The sequence below is a fragment of the Thamnophis sirtalis genome, unplaced genomic scaffold (genome assembly GCF_051295495.1).
Source record: "Thamnophis sirtalis isolate CommonGarterSnake01/CBP01778 unplaced genomic scaffold, rThaSir2_p1.2 scaffold_4, whole genome shotgun sequence".
In the NCBI taxonomy this organism is placed as follows: Eukaryota; Metazoa; Chordata; class Lepidosauria; order Squamata; family Natricidae; genus Thamnophis; species Thamnophis sirtalis.
The window spans coordinates 39867286-39888410 of NW_028261384.1; the positions used below are offsets into that span (position 1 = coordinate 39867286).

The following is a 21125-nucleotide window of genomic DNA, read 5'->3' on the forward strand; positions in this document are numbered from 1 at the left end:
TAAAAATGTAAGATTGTATCATTGGAAATATTTGAATTATTTGAATTATTTAATTGTCAGTGCACAACATATGTACAATGAGTTTGGTTACACTCCCTCAGTGCACCACAATCCCAACACAATTCACAATGAAGACAGAAAATCCCTAACCCAATAAATCATATTAACAAACACCCAGCCAGATTGAGAGAGAAAATATTTGATTCATATTAATAGTGGAAATAGTGAATGATGACCAATGATCTTATCATCCATTTCCTTGGAAAGAAATGTATAATAGAACAACTATGCAATGCATGTTGCTCAGAAGCTATCACAGAGATAAAATCTTGAATAATGGTTTTTTGGGGGGGCAGTGTGGAATCACATGCAAAAGCTCTGTTTCCTATGTAGGAAGTTAGCACCCACTCACCCTCCTAGAAGAATGAAATATTCTGGGAAATATTTAAAAGGCAGAATATTATATTTCCCTGGATGAGAGAAGGAGAAACATGTTTTTAAAGACAAAACAGCTCCCTGCAGCTCCCTGCCCCACCTTCAGCTCCAGGGTGATGGGATTAAAACATGGTCCTCAAAACATGATAGAATTAGCCCTCTACCCATCTCACCACATGGCACTTGGGAAGATTACATCACCCAGCAAGCTCAACCAAGCATGGGACTCAGGACAGCCTACAGAGTTTCCCCTGCATGGCCCCATGGGAGTCTGTCAACCAATCAGAATACAAGCTCAAATTCAAAAGCCCAGAGAGGGTATCAAACTCAGGCACTCTCAGCATCTCTTCACTTTTTTTCTTCTTCACCAAACATCTTCAAGATATGTCCATCATTAAAATCATCTTTCCAAACAGCCATCATGTTTACAGTGTCTTTCTCCCCACTTGGAACTGAACCCAGAAGGACATTTCTTTCAACACCTGTAAAGAAGAAACTATAAGAGTTATCTTTTAATAGACATTTAGTAGATATTTTTGGGGGGTGGGGGAACATGGAAAAGGTTATTCTTTTCTTATCCATTATCTGAAACTAGTATAGCTTGAACTTATTCCAATTTAGCCTCTTTTCCAATTTAGCCTCTACCATGGCTGAGAATTCTGAAACTTGGTCTAATAGTACTCAATTTGCAGGGTAAATTGATAGAACTACATACTGTACATTCAGAAAATAATATAACAGAAGAACAGGAAAAGGAAGCAGAACAAACTGGTGAAAAATTGACAACTTAATGTGGCTTCTTCTTAATAGAAAATTATAGAACTATTCATTTGTTACTGATAAAAACTGTATCCCTTTACCCACAAAAAGACTTGGAAGGGCTTTGTAAATTATTGAGGAGAAACAGATTTAGATGCATCATATGATTTATAAATCAACAATATTTTAACTCATAGGTTTCTAGTAATAACAGCAACAAAATTACTGTGTTTGAAAAACACACTGTCACTTGAAAGCTGTTACATTTTAATAATGCAAACACAGATCAACTGGTATTTTATGTTAATTGTATCTTGCAAACTAGGAATATTAAATAAACTGTAGTTCAGTTTAGTCATATAAGTAGATTGTGCTACATAGCCAGTGCTTCCCATTCCTGCACATTTGGTAGTCAGAAGAAATCCTTAGATGTTAAATTATTTAATTTTAGGTACATGTCTTTTGAGAATCAGTTTTGCATGAGAGTTAAGGAATCAGGTCAGAAATCAGAGACTGTGAGTTCTAGTCTTGCCTTAGAGGTAAAGGCAGCTGGTTGGCCTTGGGCCAGTTACTGACTCTCAGCCCTACGAAGGAAACAATGGCAAATAATTGCAACCTTTGCCAAGAAAACTACTGGGACTTATCCAGACAGTGTCCCAGAAGTAGATATGATTGAACCGAAGGGTGGGGGGGGGGAGTTTTATATACTTATTCCAATTAGTAGATATTAGTATTCAAATTTTAAAAAATATAAAATAGATCCTCCAAGTCTGATATCTGCCCAATTAATCCATATCTACAGCACCAACAGTAGATAATTGGCTATTCTTTTTTTTATAAGATTTCCAGCAAGCGAAATACCAGCTCTATTCCAGATGATTGTTTCCATCAAATGATCTGGCTCCTAGTATTAAGATACTTTTTCCAATAATCAGTCAAAAACTATCTTCTCTAATTAAAACATATATAGCTGTGATGGCGAACCTATGGCATGCCACAGGTGGCATGTGGAGCCATTTGTTAAGGCACACGAGGCATTGCCCTGTCAGCTCCAGTGCATGTGTGCGCTGGCCAGCTGTCTTTGGCCTTCTTTTTCAGCCATTTTTTGCCCTTCAGGGAAGTCTCCAGAGGGCGAAAAACCACCCAACGCATAAACCAGAATGCTCTGGAGGGAAAAAAACAGCTGTACAGGCAACCCAGAAGTTCAGGAATGGTGGTTTCTGGTTTTCCATAGGGCCATTTTTTGCCCTCTGAAGGCTTCGGGAGGCCTATGGACAACCCAGACTTCCGGTCTTGTGTGCATATGCGCAAGGGCTTGCATGCGCATGCATGCAGGGGCCATATGCATGCAGGGTATTGCATGCACACAGGGGGTCACACGTGCATGCACACAGGGGACCACATGCACACAGGGGGTGCATGCGCATTTATACAGGAGATCGCACATGCATGCATGCAGGGGGTTCGCATGCACATAGCATTATGGGAGTGGGTATGCCCAGGCACGATCACCCTGCGCTCCCCCTGCTTTTGGCACATGATCCGAAAAAGGTTAGCCATCACTGTTATAAAGGAATACTCATACACATATGATATTCATACAAGTCAAAACAGAAGCAATCAAGGCTTTGTGATGTTCTGTGTTATAGCTGTTCAAATATGCAAATAATGCCATATTTTTTTCTATAGGCTAAGCCTACTAGTATTTTACCATAAGACTTGTTTGTATTCTCATATCCTGCTTTGTTGACCTTTGTTGACCCTACCTATGCTCTCCTTAGGGGATAGTGCCCCAGGTGCAATAAATAAAGCAGAAACAATGTGATTTATGAAAGTCTTAGCAATTTTTGTAGTCATGTCAGATTTCTGACTCCTAGGCAGCTTCCACATGGTGTGAAACAGTGTAATCTCCTGATTTATACCTATGTGTGTGATTTTCTTGCCGCAGTGTTGCTACTTTCAATCTAACTTTCTGTTTTATGAATGTACTTTTTAATATAATTCAGTCTAGTGAACTGTTAAATATCTTTCTGTTTGTATCAATGATGAAAAATGATATGAATTCTGTGTGCTTTCACATAAGGCTAGTCCTGGTGAATACTATCTCTAGAATTTCTTACGTATTTATGTTATGAATTATCCTAATTGACGAAAACTTTATAAATCCTTGGTGGTTGAAGGAGATAAATTGGGTGTCCCAAAATATTTCTTCTGAAGCCATTTTTAAAGATCTGAAGCAAATGATTGTTTTTTTCTCCTCAAAGACTGATTATTTCAAACAAGGAAAAGAATTTCAAGTAAATCAATCAAGTTTGTTTTAACTACAGCTTTATAGTCCACACAAGTCTTTCTCACTTTATTTAAACCCTATTTTTTTAATTGAGATCATATAGAATAACAGTATTTGTATTAAAATTGATACTTTTTTGTTCCTTTTAATTAATACAAACTTGGCAGAAATTAAATGTGTTAATAATCATTTTTTAATGTCCTCTTTTTGAAAAAAAATAGATCACTAGTTCTGCTGGGGAAAATCTTTTTTGGAATGTTATCGCAAAGAGAAAAAACCTGTGGAAACTTCCTCCTAAAAATTGCTGACAATCTATTTTTAGGCTAAGCATTGTTGCAACCAACAAATTTCAGGCATATTTCTTAAAAAACATGGCAATATCAGAAATAAATACAATTGCAAAAAAGGAAGTCTATGGTGCATGACTCCTTAAATGCCTGTAGAACTTCAAAAATGTTTTTTTTATTTACTAAAATTAAAATAATTTTTAAATATGATTTTAATCATTAAATTGATGACTAATTTATGATCAATTAGCACATGTGGATTTCACCTAGCCTGGCAGTTTAGTATTACAATGTAATCCAATATAGAATAAAACCACTAAGGTATTTAATTAGAAACCCAAATAAAGACTGCAAAAAAAAATTTAAAAAAAAAATGGAATGCCATGCATAATAAAAGGGCTGGTATCATTGAGGAATTTTTGTTCTTTTTCTTTAAATTGCCATTACAGAAATTGGACCAATTCTGGATAAAATAGAATTTAAACAACTAATACCTACACGCAACCCTGGATCAGTGGATTTCTTTTCTTGGTGAAACTTCAAGGTAGGCATGGGCAGGTTTTTTTAAATGTGTTAACACATTGTTTAGGACAGAGGCAAAAAAGATTCCAACCCTGATAATAATCCAACATCCATAAGCTTTCTTTCAAGAGCTTTGGTATCATTATTCAAGAGTTTTGCCATCTTGGGGGATAAAAATACAAATCAACTCTTAATTCGGTTAATTCAATATGCAGCAAATCCTTGCAGTTCCTCCAGAGAGTTCCCCATTAAGTCACTGTATGTGTGATTTATTTGCATATTGGTAGTATATTGCTGTAAAGCATCTACTAGATATCTAATCAAATGAAAGTAAACGGGGAAGAAAAAGGGCATTTTACAAATTTCCATTCTTCTTCTACTGAGTGACGAGAGAGGGGAACCAAGTATGTTTCATGCAATAAAAGCAAAACTCCTATTTTCTTACATCAGAAAGACCAAAATAAAGATAGAAAATTCAGTTGTGATATGAGTCCAAGTTCAGAAGGTGCACCAAAGTTTGGAATTAGGCTTGCAACCTTGTCTTTTATCAACAAAGTTCATATGTTCACTTTGGGTTGTGGATATACAATTAACAAATTGTTATTACTATGTCTGGCAATAGAGGCAATTTATTTCTGGGTTGGGGGCAGTGCAGGAAGAACTGTTCCAAGGCTGGCTTTATTTGGAAACATTGGAGCTCTAAAGAATTCCTCCCACCATTAGAAGAAAAGTTTACATCCTCCTAATTCTTGAGCTTTGGGCCTTGTAGCAACTCCCATAAAAGAAATACAGGCTTGACAATTTCACATACCTCCCTGAGGAACTCAGGTCAAGAGGGTTTTTGCATGGAGAAAGGATGAAATTTTTACTGTAGGATGTGCAGAGGCTGGTTCCACGACAATGATTTGTTTCTACTCCTTTTTCAGTATTTTTAGCATGGTGTAGAAGGTCATTTTAAAGCGGCTTTTGAGAGATTAGGAATGAAGTACAACATTGTAAATGTAGAAATGTAGAAGTATCTCATTTCATCTAATCTTATCTCAACCTGAAAAATATAGTATCTTCTATAAACATGGTTTTGGAACAGCTTTCTCTAATTTTCTGCCTTACAGATACGTTAGAATATATTTACCCTAATCCTAACCTAAATCACATATCCGAAGAATACCAAGTTAAGCCAGATGCTTTAAACAACATATTAAAATATATGAATGTACAGAAACATACCCAACAATTATTTTTTTAGGCATTATTGTAGGTACAAGCAAAATGGGCAACACTGGCTATTTGAACATGACATGCCAACTCTCTCCAGATATGTCCACTTTAAGGATCCAAATCAGGACTACTTGTACTATGGCCAGGAAGAATAGGTTATCCTAATTCCATGAAACACCACAAAATGTCTCTGATGATAGATTTTTATTGGCAGAGATTCCCCAAGACTAGACCTACCTAAAGTGTCTCTCTGCAGTGTTGGAGGTTCCTATCTGTTGAATACGTATAACAGACTAAATTATAAACCACGGTTAACCAACCACAGCAATTTAATCAAAATCAAACATACTGCATTATTTGTATCATCATTCAATTTATATAATCATTCACCAACCAGATGATGCAGGGTAGTTAATAAAAGTTTAAAATATTAAATACAAAGGAAAAATAAAACAAAATAAAATATATTATTATGGCTTTTTAAGTTTTATGACATCCGACCATCGTATTATTTTTATACTGAATTTATTAAACATATCATAGGATCATCTACTAACTTTCTTGGTGGTTCACAATAAATAAATTTAAAATCACTCTATTAAAATAAGCAATAAGTAACAATTAAAACAACAGTTAAAACCTGATTAAAAGGATGTGTTTTAGGACTTTTCATAAGCCAATTAAGAGGTCAATTCTATTAAATTAAAAAGCAATATAGCCAAAAATCTGGGTATGATTTAATATTATGTATGTTAGATATGGAAGATTTTCTTGATATCAGTTAGTTTATTCTAAAATACTAAATTCATACAGAAAGAATCAATTTTGAGTGAAATTTGATTAACAAATTGCTTTATCACATTAAGTCATGGGGACAGTGTGTGTGTGTGTGTGTGTGTGTGTGTGTGTGTGTGTGTGTGTGTGTTGCAGTACTGAACTATGATTGTACTGTAATTTGGAATGTATGAACTAAGCTTTAAGGCTTGTTCAATAAGTGATGATTAAAATAAATAATGCTCTAGGGCAACCTCCCCAAATGTGGTGCTCCCGAGATATGTGGACTTAACTCCAGCCAACGTATTTCTTGTTGGGCCTCTGGAACTGGAACACACACAACTGGAATGTGATTATGTTGAGGAAAACTGCCTTAGTCCATTATGTAGGCTGCAGCAAAGTATCTTCTATATATGATAGTTGTCAGCCCTCAGGCTGCCATCCAGGGGGAGCCTGTCCATCACCATGCCTGCTCTGCCATGCTTACACGCCACTAACGCTGCCATGTTGATGTTGCCTCTCTGATGTCGATTGAGCCTGTAGCTGCATGTGGCTCTTCTACTCGGGTGCAACTTATTCTAATGTAACTCTTTTGCTCGGATGTGGCTAACCAGGAAAGAGGCTATGATGACACTGAGTGGGGATGTGGCTGAGGGTGTAGGTCATGGTGATTGGTGATGGTGGGTGGGTGTCAGCTGGGTGGGGTTGTGGGTGGAGCTGGGTGGGGTAATGGTGTATGTATGTATTTATGTATGTATGTATGTATGTATGTATGTATGTATGCATGCATGTATGTATGTATGTATTTATGTATGTAATGGTGTTAACTTGGTTAGAACTGACTTGGATTTGATTACCTATGTATCATTTTCATTTAGTGCTGGTTATCACATAGTTTCTTAGATAGAGATAAAAGTTTTTCACCAAACAAACTGAATCTCTGTTTGTATGCAACGTGAATGCCAGAACATAACAATAATTTTCAAGTAAATGAGCTCTACATACTTGATATATTGATAGATGACAGTATGTAAATATGTAATTGGTGGTGGGGAAAGTCCCAGATGATGATGCAGAATGTCCTCAAGTCCTATGAGTATGGAGCTAATCTGCCCTCCAGTGATATATTCTGGATAGCATGCAAGCATGTACAGGACTGACTGGCAATTGTTGACTGCCAAACAACTACTTTATAATAGTATTGTAGTCTCCTGGCTAATGTAACCATTTGTGAATAGGTCCAAGTAGATACTTTATTGCTGATCATCTTTATTACAAGAATCATGTCAGACTGTCTTCCTTCCATGGGGAAATGGCAGATATAGACCTAAGGGTTTGATTTCAGGTGTCCTCCCCTTAACCAACTCTAGGCTGAAATGTCTCTTTACTCCCCCTAGAGGGACCTCCTCTTCTTCAACCAGTAATTCTACCACAGCCACTGCAATAGTTGTAATTGATTATGAAAGCTTGAGTCTCTTTATCTCTCACATTTTTTAGAGGGAGAGTGGCTTTTTACATTTGAACAAAATAGGGCAATCTGAAGAGCAAATCTGATGTAATAGTTACCGTTAGAAATCAGAAAATTGAGTTCTGGTCCCCACCAACCAGGAACCTTGGACTAGTCTTTCTGAGAGGGCAACTAGCGAATGTTATGTAATTTTTCAAAGTTAAGCAGAATCAGATCTGGCTAATTTTTTGATGGGAGACTGCCCAGAAAAATTCCAATTAGACTGGGAAGATCCTGGGAAAAAATAATGGAAAACCACTGAAATATTATTGCCAAGAAAACTACATGGGTTGACTCTGTAGTCAGCAAGATTGAAGCTAAATTCAATGTGCTTTTATTCTGGTTTATCATTATATTCTTCTGGGATCTTCCTACTCTAAATGGGGGGGGGGTTCCCCATTCAAAAATACTAGCCAGGTGATTTTGTCTGCTTACATTAGGCTTCTTTCCAAAAATGGAAGCAAAGCATAATCCATGCTTGAGAACATACTACAATATGTGAATATATTCCCTGTTCTACATGGTCCAAAATATATCAGCAAAGATTTATATTTTGGAATGGAACAGATAGGCAAAATGATCCTAATCAAGTCAGCATGCTGAATCATCTTAAATCCATTTCAGCTGGAGTCAAATTTTAAATACAGAAAACAGTCAAAGGTTGGAATGATAATGTGTCATGATTTCAAAATAATGGATGATTAATTTTATTTTATTTTATTGTAGTTATAACTTAGCCTAATCCCAAAAGATATTGAGTGGTGTACAACATAAAAAGAAAAAAAACCCACAAAATAAATAAGTTGAGATGAATACCAAAAACAAAATACAATAATTTATCCATGAACTATTTTCATTGTTACCAGTGTATATTGGGCTGAATGATAAACTGACTATAGTTCATTAAACAAGTCTGATTAACACATAATGCTTATACTATAATTCACAATCCACAAATGATCTGGATCCATATAAGATGCTAAGCCAGGGCTGTCAAACTCACAGGCCAGATGTATCATGCACTGGCCATGCCCATGCCCAGTTTAGCAAAGGGGGAAAAGTCACAATACATCAAGTGACAACACCATGATGACACGAGTTTGACACCCCTGTGCTAAGCCAAATCAAATAAATTACTTTATAATATCATTTAGTGTGATGTACAGATTTAAATGGGATAAGGTGCTCAAAATTTAGAGAGATTTTGTTCATAATGTAATATTTTCAATTGCAAAACACTTTTTTAACCTAAAGTAATTAATGCCAGCCACTAACTGAACAGAGAAATTCAAAACACTCTTGTGGATTTCATTGAATCACAGGGCTAAACTATTTCCCTGCCCCATTAACACTAATCTTAAAACCAACCCTGACTTAGCGAAAGATTCTATTCACTCATGAAGTTGATTCTTTAAATTCAAGTATAAATCACAATTGTCTGGGTTCATGAAACTAAACAAACTGTATTCATTATACCTTCTTTGGTTTTTAATTATATTTTATTTGGGGGAAAAATAAAATTACTCTGTCCCATGTAAAATCATCAGCTACTTTAAACAACACTCTAAGTCTCTTTAAAAGTAACTCCCTGCACTTCCCATGAGGCTTACTATAGATTGCATGACTACAGATCAAAATTTATTAAAATAAACTTGATTTTTAAATAATTTTCCCATATTATCCCAACAGCTTGGCCTTTCTGTCAAATAAAAAAACATGGATGTCTATGGTTTTTTAAAAATTATCTCATAAATTAAGCCCACAGAATTCCGATTTACGAGCTTTTGCTGTATTCCTGTTTCCTTCCTCTGCGATGTAGTATTAAAAAAAAACTAAAAAAAACCTGCTCTACGTTAACTAACCATGGATTTTCCCAGAGCCTTTCAATAAATACAGTAGGTTCGAAATGTGGCATCACTCATTCAGCCCTTCAGCCACGCAGACTACAAAGCTTCTTGCATATTGCAAAAAGAAAAAGAAAAAAGATCTAAATTCTAAAGATAATGCTTGCACTATCGGGATGTAAGTTTAAAACAAATTGGACAAGGGAGCGTCTATAACTTAGCCGAAAAAGACCTGCTCACTGCATTTCCTCTTTTCTGTCTCTTTCATCAGGCTGTTCCTGGGCTGCTGCTGCCCTCCTGCTGCTCTTTGGAGCTCGCGCTTTCCCTATCGGAGATTCCTCCGGAGAAGAGGAATTTGGAGAGGATCCCTCCTCCAGAACTTCGGCAGCCGGGCGCGTCCAGCTGAACGTTCCGACAGAGTTGGCTCTTTGGCTACAAGGTACTGCAGCAACGTGGAATCAAGAGGTGAGTTCGGGCGCACAGTTAGGAAGTCTTAAGGTTGGTCTTTGTAGGGAGCCGAAAAAGGAGCGTGGCTCATCTTCTGATCTGAGCTTTTGCGACTTTTAACAAGGGAAAGTCTGCCTCGATTTAGGAGGATGCTCCGTTTCTTGGAGCTGGTGTCTGGTTTCACCTTTTCTTGGAAGGGCCGGGAGTCGTTTTGATTCCCGTGCTTAGATGACTTGAGCCTTGCGGTATGAAGCTTGCTGGTGCGTGGGATGGGGCTTGTACTCAGGTAGCTTAATAATTAGAGTCCGATCTTTCCCAAAGAAGCTGGTGAGTTACCAAAGAAAAGCATTTATTACAAGCAAAAAAAAGGAAGGCAAAGCCTTGAGTAGGATACAATAATTTGCTCGAGCGTTCTTTACAGGCACCGCCAGTCCTTTAATATATTTTTTGGGAATATTCAAATATTATCCTCTAATAGTAAAGATTGGTTAAATATCTGCTAATAGTATGGTTGTTTAAACAGAATTAGTTTATTGTTCAATAAGATTTCATGGATTACTTCCTTAGAAATATGGATCTGAGCCAGTAGAATATGATATAAACAAGTTTGGTTAGTTTTTCAAGTGATTCAAAATCCTTTGCTATTTTTGCTGCACAAAACAAACAGTCCTTTCTGGAAGCAAAAATTATGCAGTCTTTTTCATTTGCTGGGTTATTAGATCCACGTCAATGCAGTGATTACAAGATTGTCCAATTTGGCCATATAAGAAAGGTGTGTGTCCTTTTTTTCCTAATTAAAAATAAAATTGAATAAGTACTAGTTTTAACATTCAAGTAAGCAGAGACAATTCTGGGAATTTTCTGGGAGAGGAATTCAAGAGGAAGTTACCTTCTGCATTGTTCACTTTGTTCCAGGGTGTATGTTTTCACTTTCATTTTTAAAGGCATGGTTGTTTTTCGTAAATTGCTCAGTTATCAGATGCCCATTCTTTTTTGGGTAGTATTTGCTTGTGGATTAAGCAAATTCCTTATAGACCACTTTAGTCTTTTTCAGACAGGATTTCAGTGGCTGAGAGAAAAAATATTTTTGACAGTTGACTGTACACTACAATAGTTCCAGTAAATTGAAATTATTTCCATGTATTTGTGAAAAGGAAGATACTCATCACACTGCTACAGATATAACATTACTACTCAATGGCAAATTACAATTTGTGAACAATGTAGCCTACACATATATTTGTGAGGCAGATTATCATTGTGCAAATGAAGATTTGTACATCCATTGTACTCTTTTCTCTAGTGTCCCACAACTGGAATAGTTCCAGCCAGAAATGCCCCATTTTGAGCACAAAACAGTTGTCCCGGATATACAAGAAGTAGCTTAATGTTATTCAAAACATACCATTAGTTTTTCAAGCTCTTGACATTTGTAGTATGGGCAAAATAGCAGAAGCATTTTCAATAAGGATATACAGCAACCAATTTTAAATTCAAAATAGGTGATGTGGTGATTGGGTTTTTCATCTCCTCACACAATCAGTGCTGACTATTTATTTGCAAGAGCACATAATCTCTAATGTTTTTTTTTCCCGTTGCAAAACATATTTGTATGGCCTGTAAGAAAAAAGGAGAAAGAAAACTAAGAAACGTATTAATTAAAATTCTTAAATAACCAGTTTAAGTGAGGTTTAAATTAGTGTAAAACTTAGCACAACCATTAGCAATACAAATGGTAAATCATTTCAAATTTTAAACCTTACTGCTGGAAAGTAAGGTAGGTAAAATGTTCCAGATTTTACACTTTGCTAAACATTGCAAAATGTAGTTACATGTTACCTTACTAGATGCACCATCATCAGACCTCCAAATGTGCAAGGTTTACCTTTCTTACATTTATAGTTACCATGACTAGGGATTATAGGAACTATAGTTCCAAAACAGTTTGATTTGAGGGGATTAATATGGACTGATTGAAAGAGTCAGAAAGTCATATAAAACTACAGTGGACCACCTGCAATCAATTATATCTTTATATTTTACCAGCTGTGCAAGGAGCAAAATGCTTGTAAAGGTACAATGGAAATTATGGCACAAAATAATCTCAACCTTCCAAAGATAATTAAAGAAGATGGATGCTACCAGCCTGGATTCCAAAAGGCAAGTAGAATATCAGTATACACCAGAAAGGTTTATGGGTTTTATAATATCTTTTTAAACATTTTGTACATAAGCAGAGTAAACCTCTCATAAATATTTCAAACAACTGTTTCATCCAGCAACCAGCAGAATAGGGACATGAAAGATACAAAAATAAATTATATATGAAAGTTGATACACCAACTGTTTTAGACCCATGTTTGTGGAAGAGAAAGGGCCTTTGAATCATGGAGATCCAAAGCAACTTTATCTACTTACAGCTTAAGAGGATACCTATAGATTTGTTTCTTTAAGACCTGATTTCTCTCTTCTCAGCTTGGAGACATTATTATTTTATTCATTTAATATGTAGTTAATTACATTTAGATATAATTGAATGTAACTTTTTTCATTCATTTAGGAAAGTTGTCTAAGAAAACTTTCAAGTGGCCTCTATACATTCAGAACATTCTTAGAATATATAGAAGAAACTACGCAAAGAAGTGTTTCTGTATCAATAGGCGCACAGAACCTGGCAGAAACTTTGAAGTCAATGGTAAGCAGTATTTACATTTGACCTTGCACACTTGTTCTGATATATAATAGTAATAGCTGTATTTTTATTGATTTATTTATTTAAGTGATTTATTGAAATTCAATCCTCAACATTCGGATGGCATTAATAAGTACTACAGGAGCTCCTTAGCAATCATAAATGGTGCATCTGTGGCTCACCTCAACTGGTGATCTGTCAGGATATTGTTACTGAAAAATATAAATGTCTGGCACAACCAGCATGGCCACATTTCTTCGGTTCATTCTTAATGCCTGGAACTGAAATGTTATTGTCTAATACACAAATCTTAAATTCTGGAAAAATATATATCACTTTGATGAACATGCATGTTATCAGACTACAAAAAGTTATGGATATTGTTAATTTCTTAAATCCATTGTTAACCTCTGCTTTGTATGGTTGCTATAATTAACTAAATCCCTAATGAGCAAATTTGGATTGCAGATTTTTATCACTCTCAAAATGGCTGCCACAGGAATGCTGGCCTAATCATGACAACGGGCATAACTGTTACATTGGTTACAATACAGATTAATTTTTTTTTTATTTATATCCCACCTTTATTATTTTTACAAATAAGACTAGGCAGTGAACATATTCAACTTGCTCTTCCTATTTTCCCCACAACACGCTTGTGACATGGGTTGGCTGAAATCATTCAGCTGGCCTTCATGGCTAAGGCAGGACTTGAATTCACAATCTCCCCTTTCTAGCTTGGTGTCCTAATCACATTGGGACATTAATTGGCTTTTTTTAAATTACAGAATATATTGAGTATACCTTGATTAACATAAATGTAGATAAAATACAATTACCAAATACCAAAATGAAATTTCTTGCCTGTAATAAGCGTAATATATAGATTAAATGTGTAAAACATGCTTGCACATAAAAAAGAAACCTTTTGTTTCTTCTTCCCTCCCTTAACAGATGAACAATCCTGAGACTGTGAGCATGCCATCTCCTGACGCTCAGAAAACTCTTGCTGCAAAGTTAAGAGAACAGAGAGCTTGGAATATTATAGTGATCAAGCACTTTATTCTTCAAGATTTTACTTTATTTATGGAGACCACTTCAAGAGTTATTCGCCTTCTATAACGAGTTAACTGTAATGCCTGAATGCTTTAAATCAGGCATATCAAATATCCACATCTGAAACAGATGTCATGGTTGTTCTCCTGAGAGAATTTATTTTTTAGATATATACTTATTTATATTATATAATTTATTTATGGTATTTAATATATTTATTACATATTTTAATAATTTTACTTCAGCCTAATTTAACTTTACTAAATAATGTACAATTATATTTTTGTGAAACAATGTAATATTAAAATATTTTTAAAAAGAAAAAAAATCCTGTGAGTTTATAATCGTTAGCAATCGTTAGACTTATATACCGCTTCATAGGGCTTTCAGCCCTCTCTAAGCGGTTTACAGAGTCAGCATATCGCCCCCAACAACAATCTGGGTCCTCATTTTACCCACCTCGGAAGGATGGAAGGCTGAGTCAACCTTGAGTCTGGTGGGATTTGAACAGCCGAACTGCTGAACTGCAGTCAGCTGAAGTAGCCTGCAGTGCTGCATTTAACCACTGCGCCACCTTGGCTCATAATGGAAGCAAACTTCATCTCCATGCACTGCAACTATATTATAGCAGTCTTATACCATTTCTACCTTGAAATTCCAAATATTAAGTCCTTCATTCAACAGTATCATTCCAAAAGTGACATTTAAGGAAAACCTTGTAGTCACCAAAAATCTAGGATAAATCATTTTTTGCCATACTTGTTTTCATTCAACCATCCTGGAGCTATTTAAATAGATATTTCAGATTTCATAGAATGACAGTTGATTGATAGCAACAAATTCTGTCTTGATAATTGTTTCCATTTTAAAATTGTACTTTTTTTGTCTTATAACATTCTATCAGAATCTACCTTCCTATAATTTAAATCTGTATACTGTATTTTAGAAGGGGAAAAACTAGCCCTGACCTTTTCCTAGTGACATCCTTTCAAATATTTAAAGGCTGTTATTATATTCCATCATCCTACCATATTTCTCATAATCTTTTTTTCATAAGATTTTGATTTCAAATCTCCTGCTCCATTACCATTCACAGAACATGTTCCAAGACTGAATCTGCCTCAGGATGTAGTACTCAGTACTACAAACATAAGATACTGTTCCGTCCAATACAAAATAAAGTGGAATAATTACTTCTTGCAACCAACAATTATATTTCTATTAATACAGAATAAAACTACCCTTTCTTGCAGCCACATTATATTTCTCGCTCATAAACCAACTACTGACTTAACCGTTTGTTATTTTTAGCCAATTTCTACAAGCTTTTCGCATTCACTACAAATATTTCTATCTCTTGGCTAACAGCTATCCTATCCAATTTTATATAATCTGCAAGTAACTTTAGCCATGTAGTAATAGTTTCTGGTTTAAAGACCTTCAGGCCTCTGGTGTGCTGTCAACTCCAGTGTTACTGCATCATCGCTCAAAACTAAATGTAGACATCAATGTGCTAGATATTTCTTTATGACCTGCCATTATTTTTAATTCTTCAGGGTGGCCCTCTCTCCATCAAATTGTTCAGGCCTGGCCTATACTAATGCTACGCAGGTGGAAAAATTAGAAAAAAATAGCTTTTTGTGCAATTTAACTATTTAGACTTATGCCACATAAGTATTCCAGAAAATCAAAAAATTCTTTTGACCTTTTAGACGTTAATAATTTTGCCAAGGATTCTATTAGGATTCTCAAATGAATTCAGTGAACTTGTTAACATTATTGAAATCAATTATATTAATTTAAAGTAGCGCTTCCCAAACTTTTACCTTTATTACCAAGTAATGGTTATCAGAAGTTTCTTTATTCAATATAGGTAAAATAGTTTAAGTCAATTTAAATGTCCTGTTATAATTGGGATAATTTGTTTCTGTATTATCTAAAGAAAAAACACTTTTCTCCAATTTGAGGTAATTTACCCAAGTTTCGGAAGCACAGATTTAAAGTATAATATATTGCATTATTTTCTTTCAGGTATTAAAAATAAGATCTTGATCAACTCATATTAGGAAAAAATTAACACTTCAGATTCTAATTAATATAAAGGCAAGACTCAATCAAATTCATCAGTGAATGTGACAGTTGATTAAATAAGTAAACCTATCCATCTTGAAACACCGGTAAAAGAGACGCAACATGCTATATTCTGTAAAAAACACTAAATTGCCTCCATATAATTTTTAAAATCTAGATATTTATTCCAATAGAAATAACAAAGTGTGATAAATACATTACACTGATAAAAATGTCATTTACATGTTATTAGATAAATCGCTGGACAGTAACATTGCATAAGAGTTCTTCTAGTCTCCAGAATGTATCCATCTTCAAAAGCATACTCTCAAAATACATTGATTCATTCCTTCAACCCCAAAGTAGACTAGAAGGGAAAAAAATAATAAATTTGGTCAGTGAGAGTGAAACAGCTACAATATGTAAATACCACTTCCACCAACTTAATCACTGTAGCATAATGTGATTTCTAATTAACTTACACTGAATTGGTTTTGTTTCAAAATGGTGGGAATGTACATTATCAAACCTTTATTACTCTTAAGACAGCGAGCATAATAAAACATGTAAACTTCCCCAAGATTGTGTGCTAAGCGGCAGGCAATCTCTTTTTTTCTGCCGACAAACATTTGATTATGCCACCAAAGCTGCCTATTTGGCTGCTCGTCCCCCAGATTTGAATGGGAGCAATTAGGAATGCCTCAATACAACCCTTGAATAGTCTTAGAAAAGAGAGATCGCAAAAGGTAGGAGCAATCAGAGGGTTGGGTCTTCCATCTTTTCCTGTCAGCTGTTTCTTTATTTAAACATGCCTTGTTTTTAACTGCACCTTAAAAACTTTTTTTTAATTTCTGATCTACACTTTAATTGACTGGATGAATGATGACCTATTGTGTAAGTTTCTGAAAGTTTCTTTGGCTCTAGGAACCACTTCTGAAGAACCTCAACAAGAAAACTGCAGAGATTTTTCTTGGTAATCTCCAAGAATTGGACATAATTAAACAGAAGAAAAAACTAATTTATGAAAACCATTATTTTTTAAACTGATGTCAAATATACTTTAAACTTGCTGAATTCATGCTTCTATACACAATTTAATCAATTTACACAAATTATTCTAAGGTCTAAAAAGAAAACAATTATGAGTATGTTAATATTAATTTAAATGAAGCTTTCTTTTTCTGAATTAAGGACTCAATTTGGTCATTGATAATTTAAAGAGAAAAAAACCCAGATGTCTGTTAAATCATTTACATTTGAGGTAAGATTGATGTTCTATAGAAACAGTCATTTTAAATTTAACTGATTATATGCAGTATATTTAAAATGTCATATGACGAAATATAAAACTAAATAGACTAGCATGTGGACATTTATTTCAAATAGCTAAATGAAATAAAGTGTAACTTAATTACTGTAGTTTTAAACATTAATTAGACCATAAGCCATACTAAATTGCAAATTATTTTTATAATAATAAAAATAACCAAAAATTGATTGGTTAAGTTTTATAATTCCAAAGGGAATATTCTTTTATGTACTGCTGAAAATGTAGCTCACATCAGTAGCTTTACAATGTAATCCTTTGTATCATAACTATAGAAGTAGTGTTATGAAATACTTTTCCTGAAATTCTATAATCTAGCATTTAAAATAAATCATAACATAGGATTAGTAATCACAAGTATATGTTTTATATTATTATTTTTAAATCAGTAATTTTTAATCAGCAAAGTTTTTACCAGTAAAGTTAACTAATAGTTGCAGATTATTTATCTTATATCTGTTTAGATGTTTATTTATTTTTATTTTATTTATCCAATGTAGTTGTTAAAGTGGCTCTGAGTGGCTTTAGTATTAAGAACAGTTGCTAAAAAGACAAAATAAAACTATTCTATAAATGAACAAGATAGTTAATCTGGTCAACAATACAGAAAGACTTATCACATAATGAGTAAGGGGCTTCAGTTATCCTAACCAGAGTATGGCAGAAGAGTCAGATCTTTAATGCTCTTTGGAATGTCATCAAGATGAAAATCCCTGATATTTCAGGGGCATGGTCATTCCTAAGGGTAGGTGCTGAGACAGAATTTTACATAATGTGAAATTAATAAAAGTTTATAGAATTTTATATTAACAGAACATAACAGAACTTCATAAAATAATCCATGGGTAATGTATGTTGCTGCCTACAGTACTCTGCAGGTGGTTTAAAAATAACCACATACCTCAAAAGAGTTGGTTCAGGCATTCCAGGATCTGCACCTCTCTTAAAACCTATTTACAATAAAAATTGTAAACTTTATGAAAATATTATTGGTCTTCTTACATAATATAAAATACATTTGTTGGTTAATTAATTAACCACATATTATATTGAATGCATTACCTTTCCCAACTTCCATAGATTAGGTTCACATACTGCATTTAAAAGTGACCAAACTCAAATATTGTGTCTTACTTATTCTAGAAATCCTCCAATACATACCGATATGGGAAGGAAAAATATTAAAAGACCTCTGATATCTAGTTGGTCAATTTCTTGGCATTATATCTATAACCATGAACAGATTCTATTTTTCTAATAGGATTTTATTTGCTGTTGAGCAGAAGCAGAAAAGAGCTGTCTTAAGTACTAGCAAGTTAAGCTATTTGCTTAGTGAGACTGCAAAAAAATGTACTGCCAACAAAAATATGTATTCATTAAATTTGTTTGCTTTATCCTCTCATTTAAAAACTTTAAATATTCTAACAATGTGCTAAAAGAGATTATTTTTTTCTCAAGCCAGTATTAAAAATTTTCATGAACAATTAACAACAAAAGACATATAGCTAAGACATATGAAAATGAGAATGAAATGATTATTTTAGATAAAAATTCATCTAAATATAATTCTGCATCCAGATTCAATAACATAGTCATTTTAAAGTAAATTGTAAAATCGCTACCCAGAATATACTATTTGTTTAAATATGAATCATAAATGTATTATACAAATGTACAATTACCTATGCAATCATTTAGGAGCAAATACTCATTCACTGTGCTTTTTGCTTTAATTTTCTCTTTCTCATGGTTCTCACTATTATCTCACAGAAGCAGATATAAGATTAATTTACATGTAAAGTACTAAATACAGATTAGTATTTCAGTTTTCCCATTAAAAATGGAATGTTTATTTATTAGGGAAAAAAGACTCTATAGAATATGTCAACTCAGAAAATTGCTTACTAATAGTTACACTATAATCAATCGTCATTATTATTTGTAACCCGCAAATCAACATTTGCAGTGCTTTCACAGTAAATGACACTTTCTTTACAGGAAGTGTTATTTACAGACATGGTCAGAGTGGTAAAAAAAAATTGATTCACCCAGTGTGCATGTTCCCAGCTAAGGTCAAACTAGCCAAATGCTCTGTCGTCTTGTTTCAGCATTCATACTCTCAGTCCTATATTTCTCCCAATTTTCATCCTCTGCTTCTTATTTCATAGAACACATAACAAGAATGGATTGTAGCTAGAACTGGAAGCAATATTAAGTTAGAAGCAAATGGTAGTGTTCTATAACCATTTGCAAACCCATCATGCACAGATAAGCTTTGATTTTTCAGTAACTGTTATCTAGGTGAATCAGTGAATGAGTATCCATTATAGTGTACTCCACTTATGTTTCATATATGGGCAACAGCAGGAAAAGTCAACTCTTTTGATCGTTTTATCATCATTCATTCATCATCCATCTTCCACTTCTCTCTCACTCATATTTTTGCAAGGCTTTCATTCAGATATTTTATTTGGCTACATTTGTTCATAAACTAGACCAGTTTATTGAATGTTCTATTGTTTCACAAAACTACATGGTGGTATAGCTTAGCATATTATATAAACCCAGTCACAGCTTGTGAAAAAATATTCTAATAAATCATAGAAATTAGGATCTAAAATGAGATCCAAAGGAGGCCACTCTATCTTTCAGTTATTTTTCCAGAAAATAAGCTCAAACTCTGAATTTACTCTGTAGTTTAAAAATATGCAAAAGTTCATTTGTATGATTTTTTTTTCTTGCTGAATATTTGCAAGACATACTTTAGTTTATCCATTAGCTGTTTTTCATAATTGTACCCCATTCCATCGTTGAGCAATTCCTTGAAAGATTGTGGGCAGAGCTGTATATGAAAAGAATTATCTCCATGTGCTAGCTTTCTCAACAGCCTTGATATTAAACAAGATGAAAACCTTTGTAGAAAATGTTATTTTATGTATATTTAGCATATATATCGGTTGCATATTTCACCACAGTTTTGATCAATAGGCATTCCATATATAGTAAAACAAATATGGTAAAAATAAAATAATTCAAGTCAATCCAAAAATGTGCAGAGTTGAGACAGATGTACAAAAGAGACCACCCTCTCTGCATCAACTCAAATAAGGTATCTATTCCACAAGTACCTATTCTAACAGGATCTTGGTATGGCACATTTGGTTAAGGCAGAATATTACCTCAAACTATTGATTACTGGCAACAGAAAGTCAATACTTCAAAGATGTGCTGTAAATCCTTCCATTCTTTGATTTATTTTCTTTTTACAGAGACATCCTACAAAGTGTAATATCAGGACTGATTTTTTTTTTTTTCTGGACACGAATTCTGTTAATCTTTTGGCTGGTCTTTAAGGTTGTTTCCATTACATTTCAAAGAGAGAATAAAGTGAACTTGTTATCATTTAGTTCCTATTCTGTCATAACCCAACGTTGTCAGTGTCCTTTTAAAAAGCCTCTGTCAACGGGTGCTGCCTAGAAGGAAACCGATTGGGCCTATCTTGCAAATTTAATTCGAAGGGACCAAGAACAACCATCGGTGTGGGGGTGGGGGAAGGACCTCAACTCCCCATTCCTCGTGTCGCAAGGGACGATTACAGAGGCCCACCTGAGCCGCCACGGACTACAGAGGTGGCTCAGGCGAATAACGGAAATCCTCGTCATTTTTGGCAGTTCATCGCTTTAAAACCGACTACCCACACTGACCTAAGTAAAGCACGACAGGGATGAAGCCCCAGCGGATGGCCAGCTGACCACCTTTGAAGAGGTGCTGCAGTCGCTGCTTAGCTTCCTTGCTCAGCTTCGGCATGTCGGCGGCAGCAACTCAAAAAACAGCCGAGGCCCGATGGCGGCAGTTAGAAAGGCTCAACCTTAACTCGGCTGGCCCTGTAGCGCATGC

At 34.6% G+C, this 21125-nt stretch overlaps 2 protein-coding genes across 3 annotated transcripts; one reads left to right on the forward strand and one right to left on the reverse strand.

Annotated features, from left to right (window-relative positions):
- Positions 1-8488: 8488 nt before the first annotated feature.
- Positions 8489-21118, reverse strand: TOMM7 (translocase of outer mitochondrial membrane 7). Of its 2 annotated transcripts, XR_001312850.2 has the most exons (4): positions 20933-21118; positions 18130-18178; positions 16145-16268; positions 8489-11700 (listed from the first exon to the last, which is right to left on the reverse strand). XR_001312850.2 is itself a non-coding variant. In XM_014055091.2 (3 exons), exons 1-3 carry the CDS (start codon positions 21033-21035, stop codon positions 16253-16255), a joined length of 168 nt encoding a protein of 55 aa, XP_013910566.1. In that variant the 5' UTR covers positions 21036-21118; the 3' UTR covers positions 16063-16252. The 2 variants fall into 2 exon arrangements, 1 of the variants encoding a protein (XP_013910566.1); XM_014055091.2 differs by lacking the exon at positions 8489-11700 and having other exon boundaries at positions 16063-16268.
- IL6 (interleukin 6) lies at positions 9853-14143 on the forward strand (the record flags this gene model as incomplete). Its single annotated transcript, XM_087714373.1, has 4 exons — positions 9853-10101; positions 12130-12243; positions 12644-12778; positions 13730-14143. Coding segments are annotated over 4 exons (666 nt in total), but the record flags the coding sequence as incomplete, so codon positions are not given.
- Positions 21119-21125: the final 7 nt, after the last annotated feature.